General features: G+C 38.8%; 1 protein-coding gene across 7 annotated transcripts in view; it reads right to left on the bottom strand.

Moving 5' to 3' along the window:
* The window catches only part of LOC309962872 (nuclear body protein SP140-like protein), an 84,558-nt gene that overhangs the window by 48,135 nt on the left and 15,230 nt on the right, over positions 1–21,193 (bottom strand). For all 7 annotated transcript variants that reach the window (XM_082840946.1, XM_082840947.1, XM_082840951.1 and 4 more), the window contains exons 3-6: positions 13,649–13,826; positions 12,575–12,743; positions 7,845–7,928; positions 4,391–4,474 (exon numbers count right to left, since the gene is read on the bottom strand). In XM_082840946.1, the coding sequence (XP_082697072.1) occupies positions 4,391–4,474; positions 7,845–7,928; positions 12,575–12,743; positions 13,649–13,825 (514 nt within the window). In that variant the 5' untranslated portion in view covers position 13,826. The remainder of the gene's footprint in view (positions 1–4,390; positions 4,475–7,844; positions 7,929–12,574; positions 12,744–13,648; positions 13,827–21,193) is intronic.

Raw genomic sequence — 21,193 nt, 5'->3', positions numbered from 1 at the left:
ACCTCACTACAAATAACTCAGTTTTATTCCATTTTATGGCTGAGTAATATTCCATTGTATATATGTGCCACATCTTCTTTATCCATTCATCTGTTGATGGACACTTAGGATGCTTACATGTCCTGGCTATTGTAAATAGAGCTGAAATGAACATTTTGGTACATGACTCTTTTTGAATGATGGTTTTCTCAGGGTATATGCCCAGTAGTGGGATTGCTGGGTCATATGGTAGTTCTATTGTTAGTTTTTTAAGGAACCTCCATACTGTTCTCCAAGGTGGCTGTATCAATTTACATTCCCACCAACAGTGTAAGAGGGTTCCCTTTTCTCCACACCCTCTCCAGCATTTATTGTTTGCAGATTTTTTTTTTTTTTTTGCACTACGTGGGCCTCTCACTATTGTGGCCTCTCCCGTTGCGGAGCACAGGCTCCAGACGTGCAGGGTCAGTGGCCATGGCTCACGGGCCCAGCTGCTCTGCGGCATGTGGGATCTTCCCAGACCGGGGCACGAACCCGTGTCCCCTGCGTCAGCCGGCGGACTCTCGACCACTGTGCCACCAGGGAATCCCTGTTTGTAGATTTTTTGATGATGGCCATTCTGACTGGTGTGAGATTATATCTCATTGTAGTTTTGATTTGCATTTCTCTAATGATTAATGATGTTGAGCATCCTTTCATGTGTTTGTTGGCAATCTGTATATCTTCTTTGGAGAAATGTCTATTTAGGTCTTCTGCCCATTTTTGGATTGGGTTGCTTGTTTTTTTAATATTGAGCTGCATGAATTGCTTGTATGTTTTGGAGATTAATCCTTTGTCAGTTGCTTCATTTGCAAATATTTTCTCCCATTCTGAGGGTTGTCTTTTCATCTTGTTTATGATTTCCTTTGCTGGGCAAAAGCTTTTAAGTTTCATTAGGTCCATTTGTTTATTTTTATTTTATTTCCATTTCTCTAGGAGGCGGATCAAAAAAGATCTTGCTGTGATTTATGTCATAGAGTGTTCTGCCTATGTTTTCCTCTAAGAGTTTGATGGTGTCTGGCCTTACATTTAGGTCTTTAATCCATTTTGAGTTTATTTTTGTGCATGGTGTTAGGGAGTGTTCTAATTTCATTCTTTTACATGTAGCTGTCCAGTTTTCCTAGCACCACTTATTGAAGAGGCTGTCTTTTCTCCACTGTATATTCTTGCCTTCTTTATCAAAGATAAGGTGACCATATGTGCATGGGTTTATCTCTGGGCTTTCTATCCTGTTCCATTGATCTATCTTTCTGTTTTTGTGCCAGTACCATACTGTCTTGATTACTGTAGCTTTGTAGTATAGTCTGAAGTCAGGGAGCCTGATTCCTCCAGCTCCATTTTTCTTTCTCAAGATTGCTTTGGCTATTCGGGGTCTTTTGTGTTTCCATACAAATTGTGAGATTTTTTGTTCTAGTTCTGTGAAAAATGCCAGTGGTAGTTTGATAGGGATTGCATTGAATCTGTAGATTGCTTTGGGTAGTAGAGTCATTTTCACAATGTTGATTCTTCCAATCCAAGGACATGGTATATCTCTCCATCTATCTGTATCATCTTTAATTTCTTTCATCAGTGTCTTATAAATTTCTGCATATGGGTCTTTTGTCTCCTTAGGTAGGTTTATTCCTAGATATTTTATTCTTTTTGTTGCAGTGGTAAATGGGAGTGTTTTCTTAATTTCACTTTCAGATTTTTCATCATTAATGTATAGGAATGCAAGAGATTTCTGTTCATCAGTTTTGTATCCTGCTATTTTACCAAATTCATTGATTAGCTCTAGTTGTTTTCTGGTAGCATCTTTAGGATTCTCTATGTATAGTATCATGTCATCCGAAAACAGTGACAGCTTTACTTCTTCTTTTCCAATCTGGATTCCTTTTATCTCTTTTTCTTCTCTGATTACTGTGGCCAACTATGTTGAATAATAGTGGTGAGAGTGGGCAACCTTGTCTTGTTCCTGATCTTAGTGGTAGTTTCTGATCTTAGTGGTTTCCTTTTTTTATACCACATTCTCTTTCTACTTCTTCCCTTTCCGTTTGAATCTTTACATTTTATCCATCTCTGCCTCTGTTTCTTTCTGCTGGTGTCTCCTGGACTGTCTCTTTCTCTGTTTCTGCAACTTTTGTCTTGTTTCTCTTATGTTGCTCCTTCTCTCCTATCCTTTGTCTTTCAACTGTTTCTTTCTAGCTTTCTCTAAAGAAAGGCCTCCCTGCAATAGTATGTTTTAAATAGGATTTACCAGAGTGAGGAGGTTAAGTGGAGAGTAGTAGAATGTGAAAACAGTGTTGAATAAGGCAGAAAATGTATGAAAATGCTCAAATATGAAAGATTTAACAATTAAAATTATTGGGGGAGTAAATGAGACAGAGAAAAACAAATATCATATGATATTGCTTATATGTATGTGGAATTTTAAAAAATGATACAAATGAACTTACTTAAAAAACAGAAACAGACTCACAGACATAGAAAACAAACATGGTTACCAAAGGAGAGGTGGGGGAGGGATAAATTAGGAGTTTAGGATTAACATATACACACTACTATATATAAAAAAAGATAACCAACAAGGACCTACTATATAGTACAGGGAACTATATGTAATATCTTGTAATAATGTATAATGGAAGAGAATGTAAAAAAAGAATATATATACATATATATGAACATATATGTATAACTGAATCACTTTGCTGTATGCTTGAAACTAACACAACCTTGTAAATCAATTATATTACAGTAAAATTTTAAAAAATAAAATAAAATACAAATTTTAAAAATAAAATTATTGGGGGAAAAAAGTTTATACTATATTGAATTAATAGTGCAGGAGGCAGGTGAGGAGGCTGGGAAAATCAATACGGGGCTTATCATGGGTAATCTTGGATGCCACTCAGAGAAACATTTATTTAATCCTTAGTGTATTAAGAAAGTATGTTGGAACATAACACAATCTAATTTTCATTTTCAAATGTCCCATGTAGTTGAAGTGCAAATAACACATTCGTTGGAAGCAAGATTAGAGGAAGGTCATGAACAGAAGACTGTTGCTTTGAGAACCATGGCAGAGGTCTGAAGACTTTGGGGTGTGACAGATGGACAGCTTGGAGATATTCTGGAAGAGAAATGACTATACTGGATGAGTAACAGGCATTTATTTGAGGGCAAGAGCAGTCACGGTGACGCCTAGACTTCCAACTTGAAAACCTATGAGATAATAAGGATCCATCACTGAAACATGAATGCTGAAGAGGAGTTTAGATCTAGCTTGAGTGATGAAGACGCTACTTTTAGTTCTGAAATGCCAAGTTAAAAGTTCTTGAAAGAATTCACGTGTAGATATCTAGCAGACCATGGTCTTTGAGTCCACGGATAAAGGTACTCTGAAGGCAATCTAGGGTGGTGATTTGGTCATAGCAGTCTCTGGAATATTCAGGGAGAGGACTATTGCAATGTGAGTATTTTACAAGTGCCACTTTGATGGTTAAGGACAGTTTAATCTGAAAACTCACAGCTAATGTTGCCAACACTTGTGCCCAAAGTTGCTTATATACAGTGCTCTTACCTCAAGCCTACAATGTCCCGATCTGCTCCTCTCTCTTTTATTGTCTTTTCACTCTCAACCTGTTTTCCATCCATTCTCCTTCAACTCTTTCTCCTCATAGTTGCCTTTGTACGTCTCCCTGACTTTTCCCAATTCTTAGTATTTATTTTCCTCTCGGTCTTGCCCTTTCCATACTTTTTGCTTTCAACTTTTATCTCTGTTTCTGAGAACTTTTTCAGTTTATCTATTCTCTGCAGTGTCTTACACTTGCTCCCATTCCATCTGTTTCTCCCACTTTATTTTGACCTCTGTCTCCCAACACTATTCAACTTTTGTCTCTCTGTGTGATTTCATCCTCCAGGTTCTCCCCTCTCATCATCTCCAAAACTCTCCTCTTGGACTCTGACTACAGTACCAGGGACCTCCAACTGGCCAGTTCTCCCGCGTGAACCTGATATGCCATGATGTTTCCAAGTTCCTCTTAGTTGTTCTGTGAAATTAATTGAAAATTATCCCCTATCTCAACCTGGAAGAGGGGGATTTTAGAAAACTGGATCCATTCATGTAATTTGTCACATATTACACCCTATCTACCTTTTCAATTTTCTTTTTTTATATTCCCCATCAATGGATGCTCCATCTACTCAGGAGTTCAGATTCCTTTTCTCACTGTCTCTGTTGCATATGTGAGCAGGTAGGAGAAGAAGGGGGCGGGTAGGAGAAGTGGGGGCTATCAGAGGCCTAGGATAGGAGACCAAAGGTAGGCTTTGCTTCCATGAAGACAAGAAAACAAAGGTTTAATATGGAATTGATAAATTAAATGATTGTTACCTTGTTTGTTATATGGCAGTAAGCTGGGTACATCTTCTAATCTTATTACATTGTTCATTTGGAGACGTGACTGTTCCAAGGACACTAAAGAGAGCAATAAGAAAAAGACAGAACTCAGACAGTATCCAGAGAAGAGACCTCTGTGTGCTCAAGATGAACTCTGATGATGTTCAAGTTCCAAGGACCCTATCTGAGGCCCAGCAGAGCCTTGCTTGCCTCTTTTTCATTGAGATGCACATATCTTAAGTGTAAAACAGCTCTGTGACCAACATCACAGTCAAGATTTGGAACATTTCCACCATGCCATTCAGTTTCCAACCACTATAAGCAACCACTGTTTTGATTTCTATCACCATTAACAAGTCCTTCCTTTCTGGTACTATACTTGTCTGTACTGATGCTCACATCAATAGGATCACATAGTACATACTCCTGTGACTGGCTTCTTTTTCTCAACATAATGTTTCTGAGATTCATCCATGTGGTTACATATACCAGTAGTTCATTCGTTATATTGCTGAATAGTATTCCATTCTATAAATATATCACCGTTTATTTTCTCTTATTGATGAGAATTTGAATTGGTTCCAGATTTCAGCTATTTGGAATAAAGCTACTATAAACATTGTTATACAAATATTTGTGTGAACATATGTTTTCATTCCTTATGAGAAGATACTTAGGAGTAGGACTGCTGGGTCGTGGGTTATATTTAACTTTATAGGAAACTGCTAGTTTTCCAAAGTGGTTATATCTATCACTTTATAGTCCAACTAGCAATGTATATAAAGGAGTTCTAATTGTTCCATAGTCTCATCAGCATTTGGTGTTGTCAGTATTTTTAATTTTAGCAATTCTGGTAACCGAATGGTAGCTCATTGTGGCTTTTCCCCAATGACTAATGAAATTTGCATTTCCCCAATCACTAATGATGATATATACTTTGTTTATGTTCTTATTGGTCATTTTATATCTTCTGAGTGAAGTGTCTGTTCAAGTCTTTTGTCCATTTTTTAAATTAGTGGTGTGTCTTTTTATTATTCTTTTGTAGGAGTTCTTAATATATTACAGGTACAATCCTTTGTCAGATATATGTATTGCAAATATTTTCTCCCAGTCTATGACTCGCCTTTTCCTTTTCTTAATGGTGTCTTTGGATTAGTAGTTTTTAATTTTGATGAAGTGCAATTTACCAAGTTTTTCTTTTATGGTCTATGCTTTTCCTGTCCTATGTAACAAATTTTTGTCAACCCTAAATTTGCAAGGATACGCTCCTGTGTTTTCTTTTAGAAGCTTTATCATTTTAGCCTTAACTTTTAGATTTGTGATCCAACTTGAATTATATTTTGTGGATAGTGTGAAGCAGGAGGGGAGGTTAATTTTTTCTATGTTTGCTCTGCCTTATTTTCCATCTTTTTACAATCCATTCTACTTCTCTTCATTTCTCACATTTGTACTTACAGTCCTCTTCCCAACGCTGTGTATCCCCGATGAAGGATTGTGCATTCTTGTTTCTGATGGCGTCTCTCTCCTTGGCCACTCCTGTCACCTTGTATTTCTGCCTCTCTCTTCCCCAGTGAGGCTTCTGGCTCTTCCCCCTTTGTCTCTCTAGTTTTTCTCTTCCAACTCTTTATACCCTTTATACCTATGCTATTCCAGTGTCCTACCCTCTCTGTCTCTTTGTGGATTTTTAACTCTCCCATTTACCACAAAAACCAGATATGCTTTCTTGGTAAGTAAATGACTCCTCACCCTAAACTCTGATCTACTCCTCTGCCCCTTGGGGAGAGGAGCAGGGTTCCTTGGAGCTCCCTGGGGCCTCCTTTCTGAATTATAAACACATCACATCCCCCTTCCTCCTTCCCTGTATGTGCTACCATACTCAGAGTCAGTCATCCAGGCAAATATTGGACTGTCAGTCAACCTTACTGCTTGTTCAGATTCTCGGGCACATTCATTCATCATTTCCTGGATTTTTATTGTACCATTTGGGTCACGAGATAAATCTTCTTCCCTTATACTCATCTGCATCCATCACTGATATGCTCTAGGTAGGGTGTCACCTAGATCACATTAGGAATGTTGAAGGATTTGTTTCCCCTTCCTTTCATAATGAACCTCTATTCTTTACAAATAACTATTACGAATCCTTCCACCACCTCATTCTCATTCCCACTATTGTCAGTGGTAGATGAATCTCTAAATATATTTTTGATACACTTTGTACTTTCTAATATACATTTTATACTTTTAGCTATTTGTCTTTATTAAAAAGAATAAGTATTATTATTAAAATACATCTGAATGTTACATAAATGTATTAATACATCTCTAAAATATACAATATCTGACGTATAAATCCAAATTAAGGATACATATTAATGACATTCTGCAAGGCCATTCTTATGGCTTTTTCTTACATTTGTCATTTCCAAGAAAAAAAATCAACAGTTAACAAATAACTAAATTTATTGTAGACCATTTGGCTTAAGGATGGAGACATTTTCTTGGGCTTGAAGGCTGTTTCACTCACTGAATCACTAACTATCTTCACACCTCAGTTTTTTCTCCTGAAAAATGGGAATAACAAAACCCTTATGACAGGATTGTTATGAGAATTAAATGAGATGCTACTGGTAAAGTGATACCTGGGTACAGTAACTTAGCAAGAAATCATAATTTTCAATTAATGTCTTATGTGTTAGAATTTAATGATTAATTATTAGTAATAATATGAATGAAAAGATGATTAAAAGCTAGAAACAGTGCATCCTGGTTACAAAAGTAAATGAGGCATATGTGAGCATTAAACATGTTGATGCACTGGAAGCACTGACCTTACGCCTAGTGGTCTGTGAATGTTATGCATTGTGACTATTGTCATAGTCAGAGTTATTACTGCCCTTTGTTCTCTTCACCCCTTTTTACTCCTTCGCTTCTCCTTTCTTTCTTTTACTCCTTCCCTTCTCCTTTCCTTCTTTTCTACAGAACACCATCTCTTCCACACCCTCCACACAATTACTGCTTACTCTCTTCCTCTCTTTTCTTTTATTATGAGTACTGTTTACAACTGTTCCTCCCTTTGACACATCAAAGGCTTCCTCTTTGGACTTGTCACAAACCCTTACTCCTTCCCAGATCTACTGAATTCCTGGCTCACAATTACTGCTGTGAGTCCTCCCCCTTAATTCTGCCTCATGGTTGCAGTGAGATCTTCTCTCTTGGGTTCATGTTCCATCTTATTAGTTATCACATCTGCCTAGCAATATTCTTGAATTCCAGATCTGGCTGGTTAATTGGGAGCCCAAACAACACACCACTGCTCTGGCTTCCCCATCTCCTGCTGCATTCCTTCTCCAGGGTGCACTCTCCACCCAGGAGCTCAGTCCTCTGATCCATGATCTCCTTTCCTCTTAGTAGATGAGACAGCAAGCTTCTATCAAGTCAGAATTACCTTGTTCATGGTTTAATTGTAAGTTGAGTGTCTCCTTTGTCTCTCCTTCACCAACAGTTTGGTAATGGAAGTTTTCACGAATCACTGAGAAGAGAAAGGAAAGGCAATTAGAGATCCCAGACAGTGACCAAGAGTTGCATCTCATAGTTACACATCCAGGAAGGCTGGAACCATCCAGCCCTCAGGGAACCCTGGACTTCAGTGGGTCTCATGTGACCTGTGGCTTGACATTGCTCCTGGAATCTAACAGCTGTTCCACATTGAATATACTTCTCAAGTTTTAAAAAAGAATGGACATATGAAGGAGGAAAACCATATGATCATCGCAATAGTAGAGAAAGCATTCGACAAAATTCAACACCCATTTAGGATAAAAACCCTCCAGAAAGTAGGCATAGAGGGAACTTACCTCAACATAATAAAGGCCATATATGACAAACCCACAGCCAACATTGTCCTCAACGGTGAAAAACTGAAATCATTTCCACTAAGATCAGGAACAAGACAAGACTGCCCACTCTCACCACTATTATTCATCATAGTTTTGGAAGTTTTAGCCACAGTAATCAGAGAAGAAAAAGAAATAAAGGAATCCAAATTGGAAAAGAAGAAGTAAAGCTGTCACTGTTTGCAGATGACATGATACTATACATAGAGAATCCTAAAGATGCTATCAGAAAATTACTAGAGCTAATCAATGAATTTGGTAAAATAGCAGGATACAAAACTGATGCACAGAAATCTCTTGCATTCCTATACACTAATGATGAAAAATCTGAAAGTGAAATTAAGAAAACACTCCCATTTACCACTGCAACAAAAAGAATAAAATATCTAGGAATAAACCTACCTAAGGAGACAAAAGACCCATATGCATAAATTTATAAGACACTGATGAAAGAAATTAAAGATGATACAAATAGATGGAGAGATATACCATGTCCTTGGATTGGAAGAATCAACATTGTGAAAATGACTCTACTACCCAAAGCAATCTACAGATTCAATGCAATCCCTATCAAACTACCACTGGCATTTTTCACAGAACTAGAACAGAAAATCTCACAATTTGTATGGAAACACAAAAGACCCCGAATAGCCAAAGCAATCTTGAGAAAGGAAAACGGAGCTGGAAGAATCAGGCTCCCTGACTTCAGACTATACTACAAAGCTACAGTAATCAAGACAGTATGGTACTGGCACAAAAACAGAAAGATAGATCAATGGAACAGGATAGAAAGCCCAGAGAAAAACCCACGCACATATGGTCACCTTATCTTTGATAAAGGAGGCAAGAATATATAATGGAGAAAAGACAGTCTCTTCAGTAAGTGGTGCTAGGAAAACTGGACAGCTACCTGTAAAAGAATGAAATTAGAACACTCCCTAACACCATGCACAAAAATAAACTCAAAATGGATTAAAGACCTAAATGTAAGGCCAGACACCATCAAACTCTTAGAGGAAAACATAGGCAGAACACTCTATGACATAAATCACAGCACGATTCTTTTTGACTCACCTCCTAGAGAAATGGAAATAAAAACAAAAATAAACAAATGGGACCTAATGAAACTTAAAAGCTTTTGCCCAGCAAAGGAAACCATAAACAAGATGAAAAGATAACCCTCAGAATGGGAGAAAATATTTGCAAATGAAGCAACTGACAAAGGATTAATCTCCAAAACATACAAGCAATTCATGCAGCTCAATATTAAAAAAACAAACAACTCAATCCAAAAATGGGCAGAAGACCTAAATAGACATTGCTTCAAAGAAGATATACAGATTGCCAACAAACACATGAAAGGATGCTCAACATCATTAATCATTAGAGAAATGCAAATCAAAACTACAATGAGATATAATCTCACACCAGTCAGAATGGCCATCATCAAAAAATCTACAAAGAATAAATGCTGGAGAGGGTGTGGAGAAAAGGGAACCCTCTTGCACTGTTGGTGGAAATGTAAATTGATACAGCCACTATGGAGGTTCCTTAAAAAACTAACAATAGAACTACTATATGACCCAGCAATCCCACTACTGGGCATATAACCTGAGAAAACCATCATTCAAAAAGAGTCATGTACCAAAATGTTCATTGCAGCTCTATTTACAATAGCCAGGACATGTAAGCAACCTAAGTGTCCATCAACAGATGAATGGATAAAGAAGATGTGGCACATATATACAATGGAATATTACTCAGCCATAAAACGGAACGAAACTGAGTTATTTGTAGTGAGGTGGATGGACCTAGAGACTGTCATACAGAGTGAAGTAAGTCAGAAAGAGAAAAACAAATACCGTATGCTAACACATATATATGGAATCTAAAAAAAGAAAAAAAAATGATCAGAAGAACCCAGGGGCAAGATGGGAGTAAAGATGCAGACCTACTAAAGAATGGACTTGCGGATATGGGGAGGGGGAAGGGTAAGCTGTGACAAAGTGAGAGAGTGGCATGGACATATATACACTACCAAACGTAAGGTAGATAGCTAGTGGGAAGCAGCCGCATAGCACATGGAGATCAGCTTGGTGCTTTGTGACCACCTAGAGGGGTGGGATAGGGAGGGTGTGAGGGAGGGAGATGCAAGAGGGAAGAGATATGGGGACATCTGTATATGCATAACTGATTCACTTTGTTATAAAGCAGAAACTAACACACCATTGTAAAGCAATTATACTCTAACAAAGATGTTAAAAAACAAACAAAAAAGAATGGACAGTGGAAAAGTTGTAAGTAGTGGTCAACCCCCTTCAAAATGATCAAAAAACAGTGAAAGCCAATTTAAAATAAATAATACACGTGGAATGTGTTTTGTAAATTCTATGTGCAACTAAGACCAGGGAAGAAGCAGAGGGATTTCTTCAGGAGAAAGCTAATATTTCTAGAGAAATACACCTACATTATAGAAGAAAAGCCCTAACATCTTTCGAAGATGGAGATTTAGAAGGAAGGAAGGAAAGGAGAGAGAGAAGAAGGAAGGAAGGAAGGAAGGAAGGAAGGAAGGAAGGAAGGAAGGAAGGAAGGAAGGAAGGAAGGAAGGGAGGAAGGAAGGAAGGGAGGAAAGAAGGAAGGAGAAAAGACCTTGGGTCAGGGAAGAAGACCTGTTATAAAGAGACATACAGTGAAGAGGAACTAGTACTTCCCTGGGGTAGGATGGGTGGGGAGAAATCCAGAAAACAAGGAAAGACACGTTGTGAAAGACACAGACAGGAAATGAAAATTTTCTGAAAGGCACAGATGGGAATTGAATACTAACACAACTGTACCTCCTGGGGGCAATACTCACTGAGGGGTCAGGGCAGTAGGGAGATGCTTTTTCTGTCCCCAAGACATGTTGACTTCATGCCCAGGCCAACTTTGGAAGAAGACATGGGGGTAAATGTTATGTGGGTGAGAGGTTTAGAGAACATAAGGAGGCCTAGGCATGAAGTCAACATGTCCTGGGGATGGAAAAAGCATCTCCCTACTGCCCTGACCCCTCAGTGGGTATTGCCTCCAGGAGGTACATTTGCATTACAGTTGCAGGCATTTCAATGATGGGGGACAGGAGGCTTCTCTGACCCCTCTTACCAGCATCTTGGCTCTGGGCCACTGACAAAAGGGTCTGGGAGGCACCAGCGGCAGCCTCCCCTGGGGGCAGGTGGGCAGCTGTGCTGAGCCAGGCAGTGGGCAGTGCAGCTTGAGGGCAGCAGCAAGCCTCACGTGTAGGAGATCTCAGCACAGGAAGCCCCGGAAACTAACACATGTGATGTGGGTCCTGGGGTCCAGGGAGGGGGATCCCTACAGTACAGGGAGAGGATCAGAGCCCCTGAGATGTGGGCAGTAAAGGTAACTGCCATTCCCTTCCTACCCATGGCCTGGGGATGTTCTGGCTACAAATATAATATTGACTCGAAATTTGTGGCTAGGTATTTCATTTCCTTTATTCCCTTTTCTGACTTAGATATCACACTGGAGAAATGAGATAGCTCTTATTTTACAAGATATAATTTTCACAAATAAACACATCTCATTCTTTATACTGACTTCTTTTACTTTTTCTCTGTTTAAAAATCCTTTATTACATCTTTATTTCCCAAATAATAAACTTCAAATTCCTTGGCATAGGGTGTTAGACCCTCGAAAATCACCTCCAACTCCCCTTTCCAGAACGAGCTTCCAAGCCCTCCCACCCATGCTCCGTTTTTCAACCACATGGTTCTGCAGGTCCACTGTTCCTTTCCTACTTTGTAGCTTTCACATTCTGCCCCCTCCCCAATGCATGGGTATGTGCTGGCCTTCCCTTGTGAATTCTCCATTCTTTGTTCGGGCACAGGACTGCATTGAATGACAAATCTTTTCATACAAAGAAAATCTTTCCATCTTTGAACATGTCTGCAAGTATCGGATAGGGCTACCTCCTTTCCTACAAAAGGCATAATTCATGCCTTCCTCCAGAAAAGTAGAGACTCAAATCCTATGTTTCTCAGCACCAAATTCAGGTCCTGGCTGAGCAATCATTTGTGGGATTACTTGGCTAAGGTGTCACCCCCACTATGCGTAAGCTCCATGAGAACACAAGTCATGTGTGTTTTCTTCTCTATTGTATTCTCTCTCTGCCTGTCATGTAGTAGTCACTCAATATAATAACTGTCAAATATAATGAAGAGTGAATGAATGAATCAGTGAATGAAGTGGACTTGAACCCCCAAAAGTTGTTGAAAGTTGTAATTACCATTTTGGAAGTTTCTGCAAACATGAAGTAAATCAGGATAGGCCTTCAGGTTAACTCTGCTGAACAGGGCATCCAGAATTGTCTTGTCAAATTTCTTCTCCAGTTCACTGAGAGCATCATACACCACTCTATCCACTGGGACCAGATTTGCACAAGCTTCTTGAAAATGCTTAAAAATATTGAATGGTGAATTATGTAGCTTTGAGTGTATGGGTTATAGGAGACTCGGATTATAAATAGACTAATTGTTCTCTGGTGAAATATTAGAATGTTACACATATTTGGATGACTTCTAAAATATTCTCCATCATAAAAATAGACTCTTATTTTGTTAACCTGCCTCTCTGACATTGATGGTCACTTAAGAGAGCAATTTTGAAGAATAAAAGTAGGTTCAAAGTAGAATGTTGTGTGAGGGCTTTAAGAGCCTGGACAGGATGCTTCAGGAGTGGCCCTTACTGGTACTGAGAGGCCATTTAGTTGACCAGACAATAACCACTGCCCTTCCCTCCAGGAAACCATGTAACCACTCTCCCCTTCTGTGAACGTTGCCAAAGGGCAAATAAAATTCACAAAGACAAAAAGAAGACTTGTCCTCAGTATCCCCAGGAAGGTCCATTGTTAACCTTTACTTGTATTCTGTATCTGGAAATGTCTAAAGTGCAAGAAACGATTTGGAGAGTGAGCAGCAAGCGTCTGCTTCCAAATTTATCCTACCGTGACACGACTTCCCTATGAGTTCAATCACTTCAGGTTCGAGTGCGTAAAATAAGAGGGCTTTGTAATGAAATGTTGCCCAACTCACTTATTTGCTTTAATTTTGTTATTGTTATCATATTGTATCAAAATATCTAAGATGCTCCCTACCTACTCGCCATTCCAATGTTGCCACATCTCTATCGCCATGCGCCTCCCCTGTTTACTACAGAAGAAGGGATGTTGTCTGTGATGCTGCTTCTCCTCTCACCTCCTAACTTATAGGATGGCGAACGTCCCTGTTCATAGGAGGATCTTTAGCCTGCTCATTGCATCCTAAATTTGGAAGGTTATCATGAGGGAATTCTCCTCACTTACCTCATACATCTGCTCAGGGATGAAGCCCCGATCTCGGAGGCCCATGAAGAAAGGAAACGGCTTTGTTATTGCACTTGCAATCTCCACCTTATTTTCTTTGAAAAGCCTGAATATGAACTCATAGAAAAACTGCTCCTCTGGGTTCTGCTCCTCTGGGTTCTGGTCCCCTGTGATCATTCTGAGAAACAAAGACACAATATGAAAGTAGACGTTGAGTTTCTGAGAGGCCCATGGAGGTCAAAAGATTTTATTTTATTTATTTATTTTTTACAGCTTCTGAATGTTTTTATATGCAAAATTATATATTATAATGACTGTTCTTTTTTCTACATGAATATTTACTACATATATTTTTATACAATTTTTAAAGGTTATACTCCATTTACAGTTATGACAAAATATTGTCTATAATTCCCCGTGTTATACAATATATCCTTGTAGCCTATGTTACACCCAATAGTTTATATCTCCCAGTCGGTCACCCCTAAATTCCCCCTTCCCCCTCTCTCCCCACTGGTAACCACTAGTTTGTTCTCTATATCTGTGAGTCTGCCTCTTTTTTGTTACATTCATTAGTTGGTTGTATTTTTTTACATTCCACATATAAGTGATATCATCCAGTGTTTGTCTTTCTCTATCTGACTTATTTCACTTAGTATAGTGCCCTCCAAGTCCATCCGTGTTGTGGCAACTGGCAAAATTTCATTCATTTTTTATGGCTGAGTAGTATTCCATTGTATACATATACACTACATCTTCTTTATCTGTTCATCTGTTGATGGACACTTAGGTTGCTTCCTTGTATTGGCAATTGTAAATAATACTTATAGGAACATTGGGGTGCATGTATCTTTTTGAATTGGTGTTTTTGTTTTTTTCAGATATATACCCAAGAGTAGAATTGCAAGGTCATATGGTAGTTCTATTTTTAGTTTCTTGAGAAACCTCCATGCTGTTTTCCACTGTGGTTGCACCAATTTATATTCCCATCAACTGTGCAGGAGGGTTCCCGTTTCTCCACATCCTAGCCAACATTTGTTATTTGCATTCTTTTCGATGATAGGCACTCAATGGAGGGCCAACATGTGTAAAATGATGTTCTTGTGCAAGGACCAGAATAGATGGAATTTATTTACTTAGAGAATAATCAAGGGTGCAATAGAAGAATACACTGGGCTTAAGGAAGGTTTGTACATAGAAGTGAAAGAGTTTACCCTGTGCTAATCAAAACTACTGTAAAAAGACTTTCACCCAAACTCTCTTTGGAAAACATTGAATTTTAAAATTGTAAAAGCTTTACAGGAATTTATATGATACTCAGATGGTTAATTTTATGTCTCAACATGGAGGGTTTGGGGGATAAGACTAACATTTTATTTTAAATTGGTGAACTTTGAGTAAGCAGTTTGCCTTCCATAATGTAGGTGGGTCTCATCCAATCAGCTGAAGGCCTGAATAAAACAAAAAGACCAGCCTCCCTGAGTAAAAAGGAATTCTACAGCTGAGTGCTTTCAGAGACTCTGCTGGGTCTCTAGCCTGCTGGTGCATAGCAGACTTTGGACCTGCTGGCCTCCCTTAATGTGTGAGCCAATTCCTTACAATAAATATCTCTTTCTCTATATATATATGCACACACACACACACACACACACACACACACACACACACACAGCCTATTGGTTCTGTTTCTCTGAAGAACCCTGATGAATACATATTACAAAAAAATAAGTTACAGACAAAGAAATAAAAAAACAAACTGAGACAATACTACAGAACCTACCACTGAACTGCAAGTCTTCTTAGTTAATAACAAGTAGAATAAATCTCAGGAAGGTGTAAAGGAGCTAGACCTCTCCCATCTGTAACTGCAGGGGCAGGAATGGCATTCCACATCATAAAATTAGGTCAAAGACACTCCTCTGATAAAGTTTCAATTAATATTGAGAATATGTCTTTTTCTTTGGTCTAATATAGAGACTTGTGTGAATATTCAAAACTAGGACAGGTTGCTCTATATCTAAACCTGCCTGTGGAAGTGTTATATACATGAAGAAATAGAAGACCTCTGGATTTCAAACATAACCACACCTGTGAGAAGTAATTTAGAGACTCAAAAAGCTTTATAATTCTGATTCTTACTTGATAAATTGTTCCCCCTTCTGATAATGTCTTAATAAACTTCTCTGTATTTCTAAAAGTTGTAAAGACTCAGGATTTTTTTATCCCACCATAAAAGGGTCATTGGAACTTCCCATTCTCCAAATATGCATCAGGATAGAATAAAATCCATTCCTTCACTGAATTCCTTAAAAAAATGTTTTTGCCCACTACTGGGCATGTGCCCTGGGAAGGCCATAGTTCGGAAAAAGTCATGTACCAAAATATTCATTGCAGCTCTATTTACAGTGGCCAGGAGATGGGGGCAACCCGGGTGTCCATCGTTGGATGAATGGGTGGGGAAGATGTGGTGCATGTATACAGTGGAATATTACTCAGCCATAAAAAGAAGCGAAGTTGGGTTATTTGTAGTGAGGTGGATGGACCTAGAGTCTGTCGTGCAGAGTGAAGTGGGTCAGAAAGAGAAAGACAAATACTGTATGCTAACACATATATGTGGAACCTAAGAAAAAAAAATGTCATGAAGAACCTAGGGGTAAGACAGGAATAAAGACACAGACCTACTAGAGAATGGACTTGAGGATGTGGTGAGGGGGAAGTGTAATGTGTGAGAAAAAAAAAAAAAGAAAAAAAATGTTTTTGCTTAAAGATAGCTGATTGAAAACAAGTGCCTTCCCCCTCTCTCATTGGAGAGTGCTCTAAAATGATAGTAAAGAAATTAGAGTCACAATGACAAAGACAAGGGGATTGGATGAAAAACTTAAACCAAAGTCTGAAAAAGAAAAAGTGGTCAGAGCATTCATCATTACTGCTGGTGGAGGATGCTCCTAGAGGTCACAGAGGGGCCCAGTGTGTCTTACAGGCCCCTGGGGAGGTAGTGGAGGTGGGGAAGAAGATGCAAGAATGAAAAGAGAGGGATTGTTTGAAAGGAGAAAATACAAAACAATGTGCTCCCCAACTCTTTCCTGACCCCACCATACAGAACTCCTGCATCCAGGCAAGAAACTAGAGGTTTCCTCTTAAGAAAAATGTAAACGACACAGAAGAAAGGTCTTCACCTTTGGGCATTTGGGATTTACCCAGCAAAGCCACAGGTTTTCAAGCCCATCTCATTAAATGCAGTTCCAAGCTAGCTTATCAGTGCCTCACCCTTAAGAATGAACAAACAATAACAGGCCACAGATATCTGTGGAAACTAACAGCACAAAGGGGCAGAACCAAGATGAGCAGAGAGCAAAAATGACTCCAGAACAAATAGAAATACTACAGGGAACAGAAGAGAGTTTCTAAAAAACAATTTTCATACACAGTGGAGAAGATATTATGTCCAGGATGCCATGAAGAAAAAACAGGAAAATAAGATAATGGGCCTGGAAATTTAAAGTGATTGCTGAAAATTTTTTTTTTTAAGTTTAACTAGGGCTCCCCTGGTGGTGCAGTGGTTGAGAGTCCGCCTGCCGATGCAGGGGACACGGGTTCGTGCCCTGGTCCGGGAGGATCCCACATGCCGCGGAGCGGCTGGGTCCGTGAGCCATGGCCGCTGAGCCTGCGCGTCCGGAGCCTGTGCTCCGCAACAGGAGAGGCCACAACGGTGAGAGGCCTGCGTACCACAAAAAAACAAAACAAAACAAACAAACAAACAAAAGTTTAACTAAAATGGTCATAAGATAAAGACAAGGGAATTTCCCCGGCACATAGCTGGAAAAAAAGAAAAAATCCAAAGGAAAAATGAAAAGTAAATTTGAAACATCTAAATGTCTAAAGCAGTCATTCAAGTGTGTATGTAGATTCAGAAGTAAAAGGAAATGCCTAACAAATACACCCCCTGTTCAATCATTCATGTGTGAAGGCAAAATAGCTGTGCAGAGGCTCAGAAAACATTTTACTCATGCACCCTCTGTGTTGGTCACACGGTTTTCAATGCTCTATTTTCTTTACTTCTGGACAAAGGTAGGGTTGCACCTTCCTGCCTCCTTGGGCTGATGGGTGTAGCTTTGGCAGAAGAATTTGGAGCCAGCACCTGTGAGCCATGCCCACTGTTTCTCTGCTACAGTGGCTGTCATTTCAGATGGTGGCTGTTCATCAGCTAGAGACAGTCCAAGATGAAGGTTCCCTTAAGCAGCCGGTGACCCACTGAGATTTTAGAAATGTTTGTTCCAATAGAATAATCTACCCCATTCTTACTGACACACTGTCTGGAACAAATTATTTGCTGATACCCTATAATAAGAGAATCAGGAAATCAATACGAGCAAAGTTCTGTTATATCAATGAAAGAAGAGGAAGGCACCACTAAAACCAGTTAACATACTGACGTCTTAGACATAGAGAATGGACTTGAGGACACGGGGGGTGGGGGCGGAGGGGGAAGCTGGGGGGAAGTGAGAGTAGCATCGACATATATACACTACCGAATGTAAAATAGATAGCTAGTAGGAAGCAGCAGCATAGCAGGGAGATCAGCTCGGTGCTTTGCGATGACCTAGAGGGGTGGGATAAGGAGGGTGGAAGGGAGGCTCAAGAGGGAGGGGATATGAGGACATGTGTATGCATATGGCTGATTCACTTTGTTGTACAACAGAAGCTAACACAGTATTGTAAAGCAATTACACTCCAATAAAGGTCTATTAAAAAATATTGACATCTAAAAATTGTAAATTTCATTTGAGAAAAAAAAGTACATCTCAAAAATTATTTTAGAACAGTGATTCTGAAAGTAGGGTCTGGGGACCCTGGGATTTTGTGCAAGACCCTTTCAGGTGTCCTCAAAGTCAAAACTGTTTTCATATAATACTAAGATGTTATTTACCCTTTTTCTCTCTCATACTCTCACAAATGTATAGTGGATTTTTCCAGAGAATACACGGCCTGTGGTATCACAGTAGATTGAATGCAGAAGCAGATAGGAGAAACCAGCTGTCTTCTACAGAACTAGCTATTAAAGAGATTTGCAAAAATATGAAGGGTGGCTAATCTCACTAATTTAGTTTATTTTAGAAGACAGTTATTTTTCATAAAATAGGTCATTTATGTTAGCAGGTAGTGAGTTCATTATTAGTATTATTTTAAAATGATTAAATAAATATATTTAAGTGTTCAAAGTTCAACTTTCTAATATGGTAGATAGTAATAGGTATAACCTACATTAACAAAAACTAGCTCTTTGGATTCTCAATAATATTCAAAAATGTAGAGGGGTCCTATAATCAAAAATTTGAGAAGCCTTGTTCTAGAAAGAGGATATATACTGTATGCAGTAGTAAAAGTATAGTAATCTTAATCTAACACTTCAGAGTATATTAAAAATCTTAACAATCTGGGCAAGTTGAAAAATTGAGTTAAATGATTTATTTCAAAGATGCTAAACTCAAATGGCATGGTTTCACATTTGATGCTATCAATCAGAGAAATATTGGGTTGGCCAAAAAGTTCATTTGGGTTTTTCTATAACATCTCATGGAAAAACCTGAATAAAATTTTTGGCCAACCCAATATATATTTGAGAATTAATTAGAAATCATAAGGGTAACAGAGTCAAAATGAGACTATAAATCTTACAAAAGAATAAAAGTAAAGAAAACATACTGTTTTTCTTAAACAGAGAAAACAAAGAGACATTAGATATTAAAAGTGCCCCCAAAATTTATAAGCAAAAGATATATGTCATTTAAAACAGATTAACGCTTCCCTGGTGGCGCAGTGGTTGGGTGTCCGCCTGCCGATGCAGGGGGCACGAGTTCGTGCCCCGGTCCGGGAGGATCCCACATGCTGCAGAGCGGCTGGGCCCATGAGCCACGGCCGCTGAGCCTGCACGTCCGGAGGCTGTGCTCCGCAACGGGAGAGGCCACAACAGTGGGAGGCCCGCGTACCGCAAAAAAAAAAAAAGATTAAATTACTATCTTAGAGTATGAATGAAATAAAGTACAAATAGAGTCTAACTACCAAAGACACACAAAAAACAAAGTGACATTAAAAATGTTAAAAGTCAAAAAATGGGCAAGTGACGTTAGACAAAGGCAAACAAGATAGAAAGCAAAATTCACAATATATGTATTTTAATAACAACATTTAAGACTGCTAATAGACAAATCTTTCATGGTCGTTACAAAATTTCACTTTCAATTTTTAACTCCTCAAGTATATTTAAAAAGATATATGGGATATAAGTTTTAAAAATTGCAAAAATATGTATTAATAACTCGGTCTTAAACACAAGAACATACCCTGAATTGATCTAAATAATAAAGAAAAATTGAATAGGTACATGTTCTAGCTATAAGATGATATTACTATAAATCAAAATTTTAAAACAAAAATTTTGTTTTAAGAAACAAATCTAACTTGCAGTGGTTTAAAAAGTTCATTTTTGGCTTCAGCTCTAACATTGCAAAGACCTTGGAAGTCATCACTCCTATCCTTACAAAAATAAAAAAGCTGAAAAAACTGAAAATCAATGAATTTCAGGCATGTACAGGAAAATTGAGGCCATAAGTCAAACTGTCACCCTAAAAACTGGATTGATAGACAAGTCCAGAGAATCACAGATGAGATCAGCTACCTGGAATGGAAGCCACTAGAGCCATAGACCATAGGAACCCTTAAATGGTAAGTTTGATGACTTGCTGGAGGCTGAGTGTGGACTTACATGAGAATGAGAAACTCCTAGGGACCACTGGCTTAGGAAAGCCCCCAATCTTTTGTGGGTTTTACTTCCAGGAACCCCACCAGGTACTCATGGTGAAGAGCCAAGAAAAATCCTCTGCTCTGGCAGAGGGAGAGGGGAAAACTTTTTTAAACAGCCCAGAGCATTCTCCATAACAACGGTCTACTCTCTAGAGGAAAGCACTTTGCCCAAGCCTTATCTGACCTAGGGGAAGGTCAGTTACCAAAATCCAGCTCCTTCTAGGCTCTGTCTCATTTAATGGGGTGAGGGAAGGGGAAATAGCTAAGAAATCATTCTAAAATTTACAGTCCAGGAACACAGTTCCACTACAAGATTGAGATTTAATCATAAGATTAAAGCATGCTTTCTCTCCCCAGTACCCTACCACTACATCAATAGGGCTCCACTATAATAATTGAGGATTACAGCTGAAAGAGCTGCAAGGCTCTATTTAATGAGCTCTTAGGGAAATCCAAAGAAAATAGGGGACACAAAATGAGAACACTAGAGGAATTTGAAGCCTCTGTCACCTAAAGCCAGAAAAAAACATTAAAATGGCCCATCTCCTAGCCAGGTTAACATAAAACTTCACAGTAAACATTCATTTGCCTCAGTTTCTATTATCTGATACATCACATCTGGCTTTCAAAAAAATTACAAGGCATACCAAAAGACAAAAAACAGTCTGAGAGACAAAGCAGTCATCAAAACCAGACTCAGATATGACAGGTTTTCAAATTATCAGACAGGAATTTAGAATAACT

This window comes from Leucopleurus acutus (assembly GCF_964270905.1).
Source record: "Leucopleurus acutus genome assembly, chromosome: 6".
NCBI lineage: Eukaryota > Metazoa > Chordata > Mammalia > Artiodactyla > Delphinidae > Leucopleurus > Leucopleurus acutus.
Note: the sequence above shows the minus strand (reverse complement) of the source record. Positions and strands in the feature narration are given on the sequence as shown.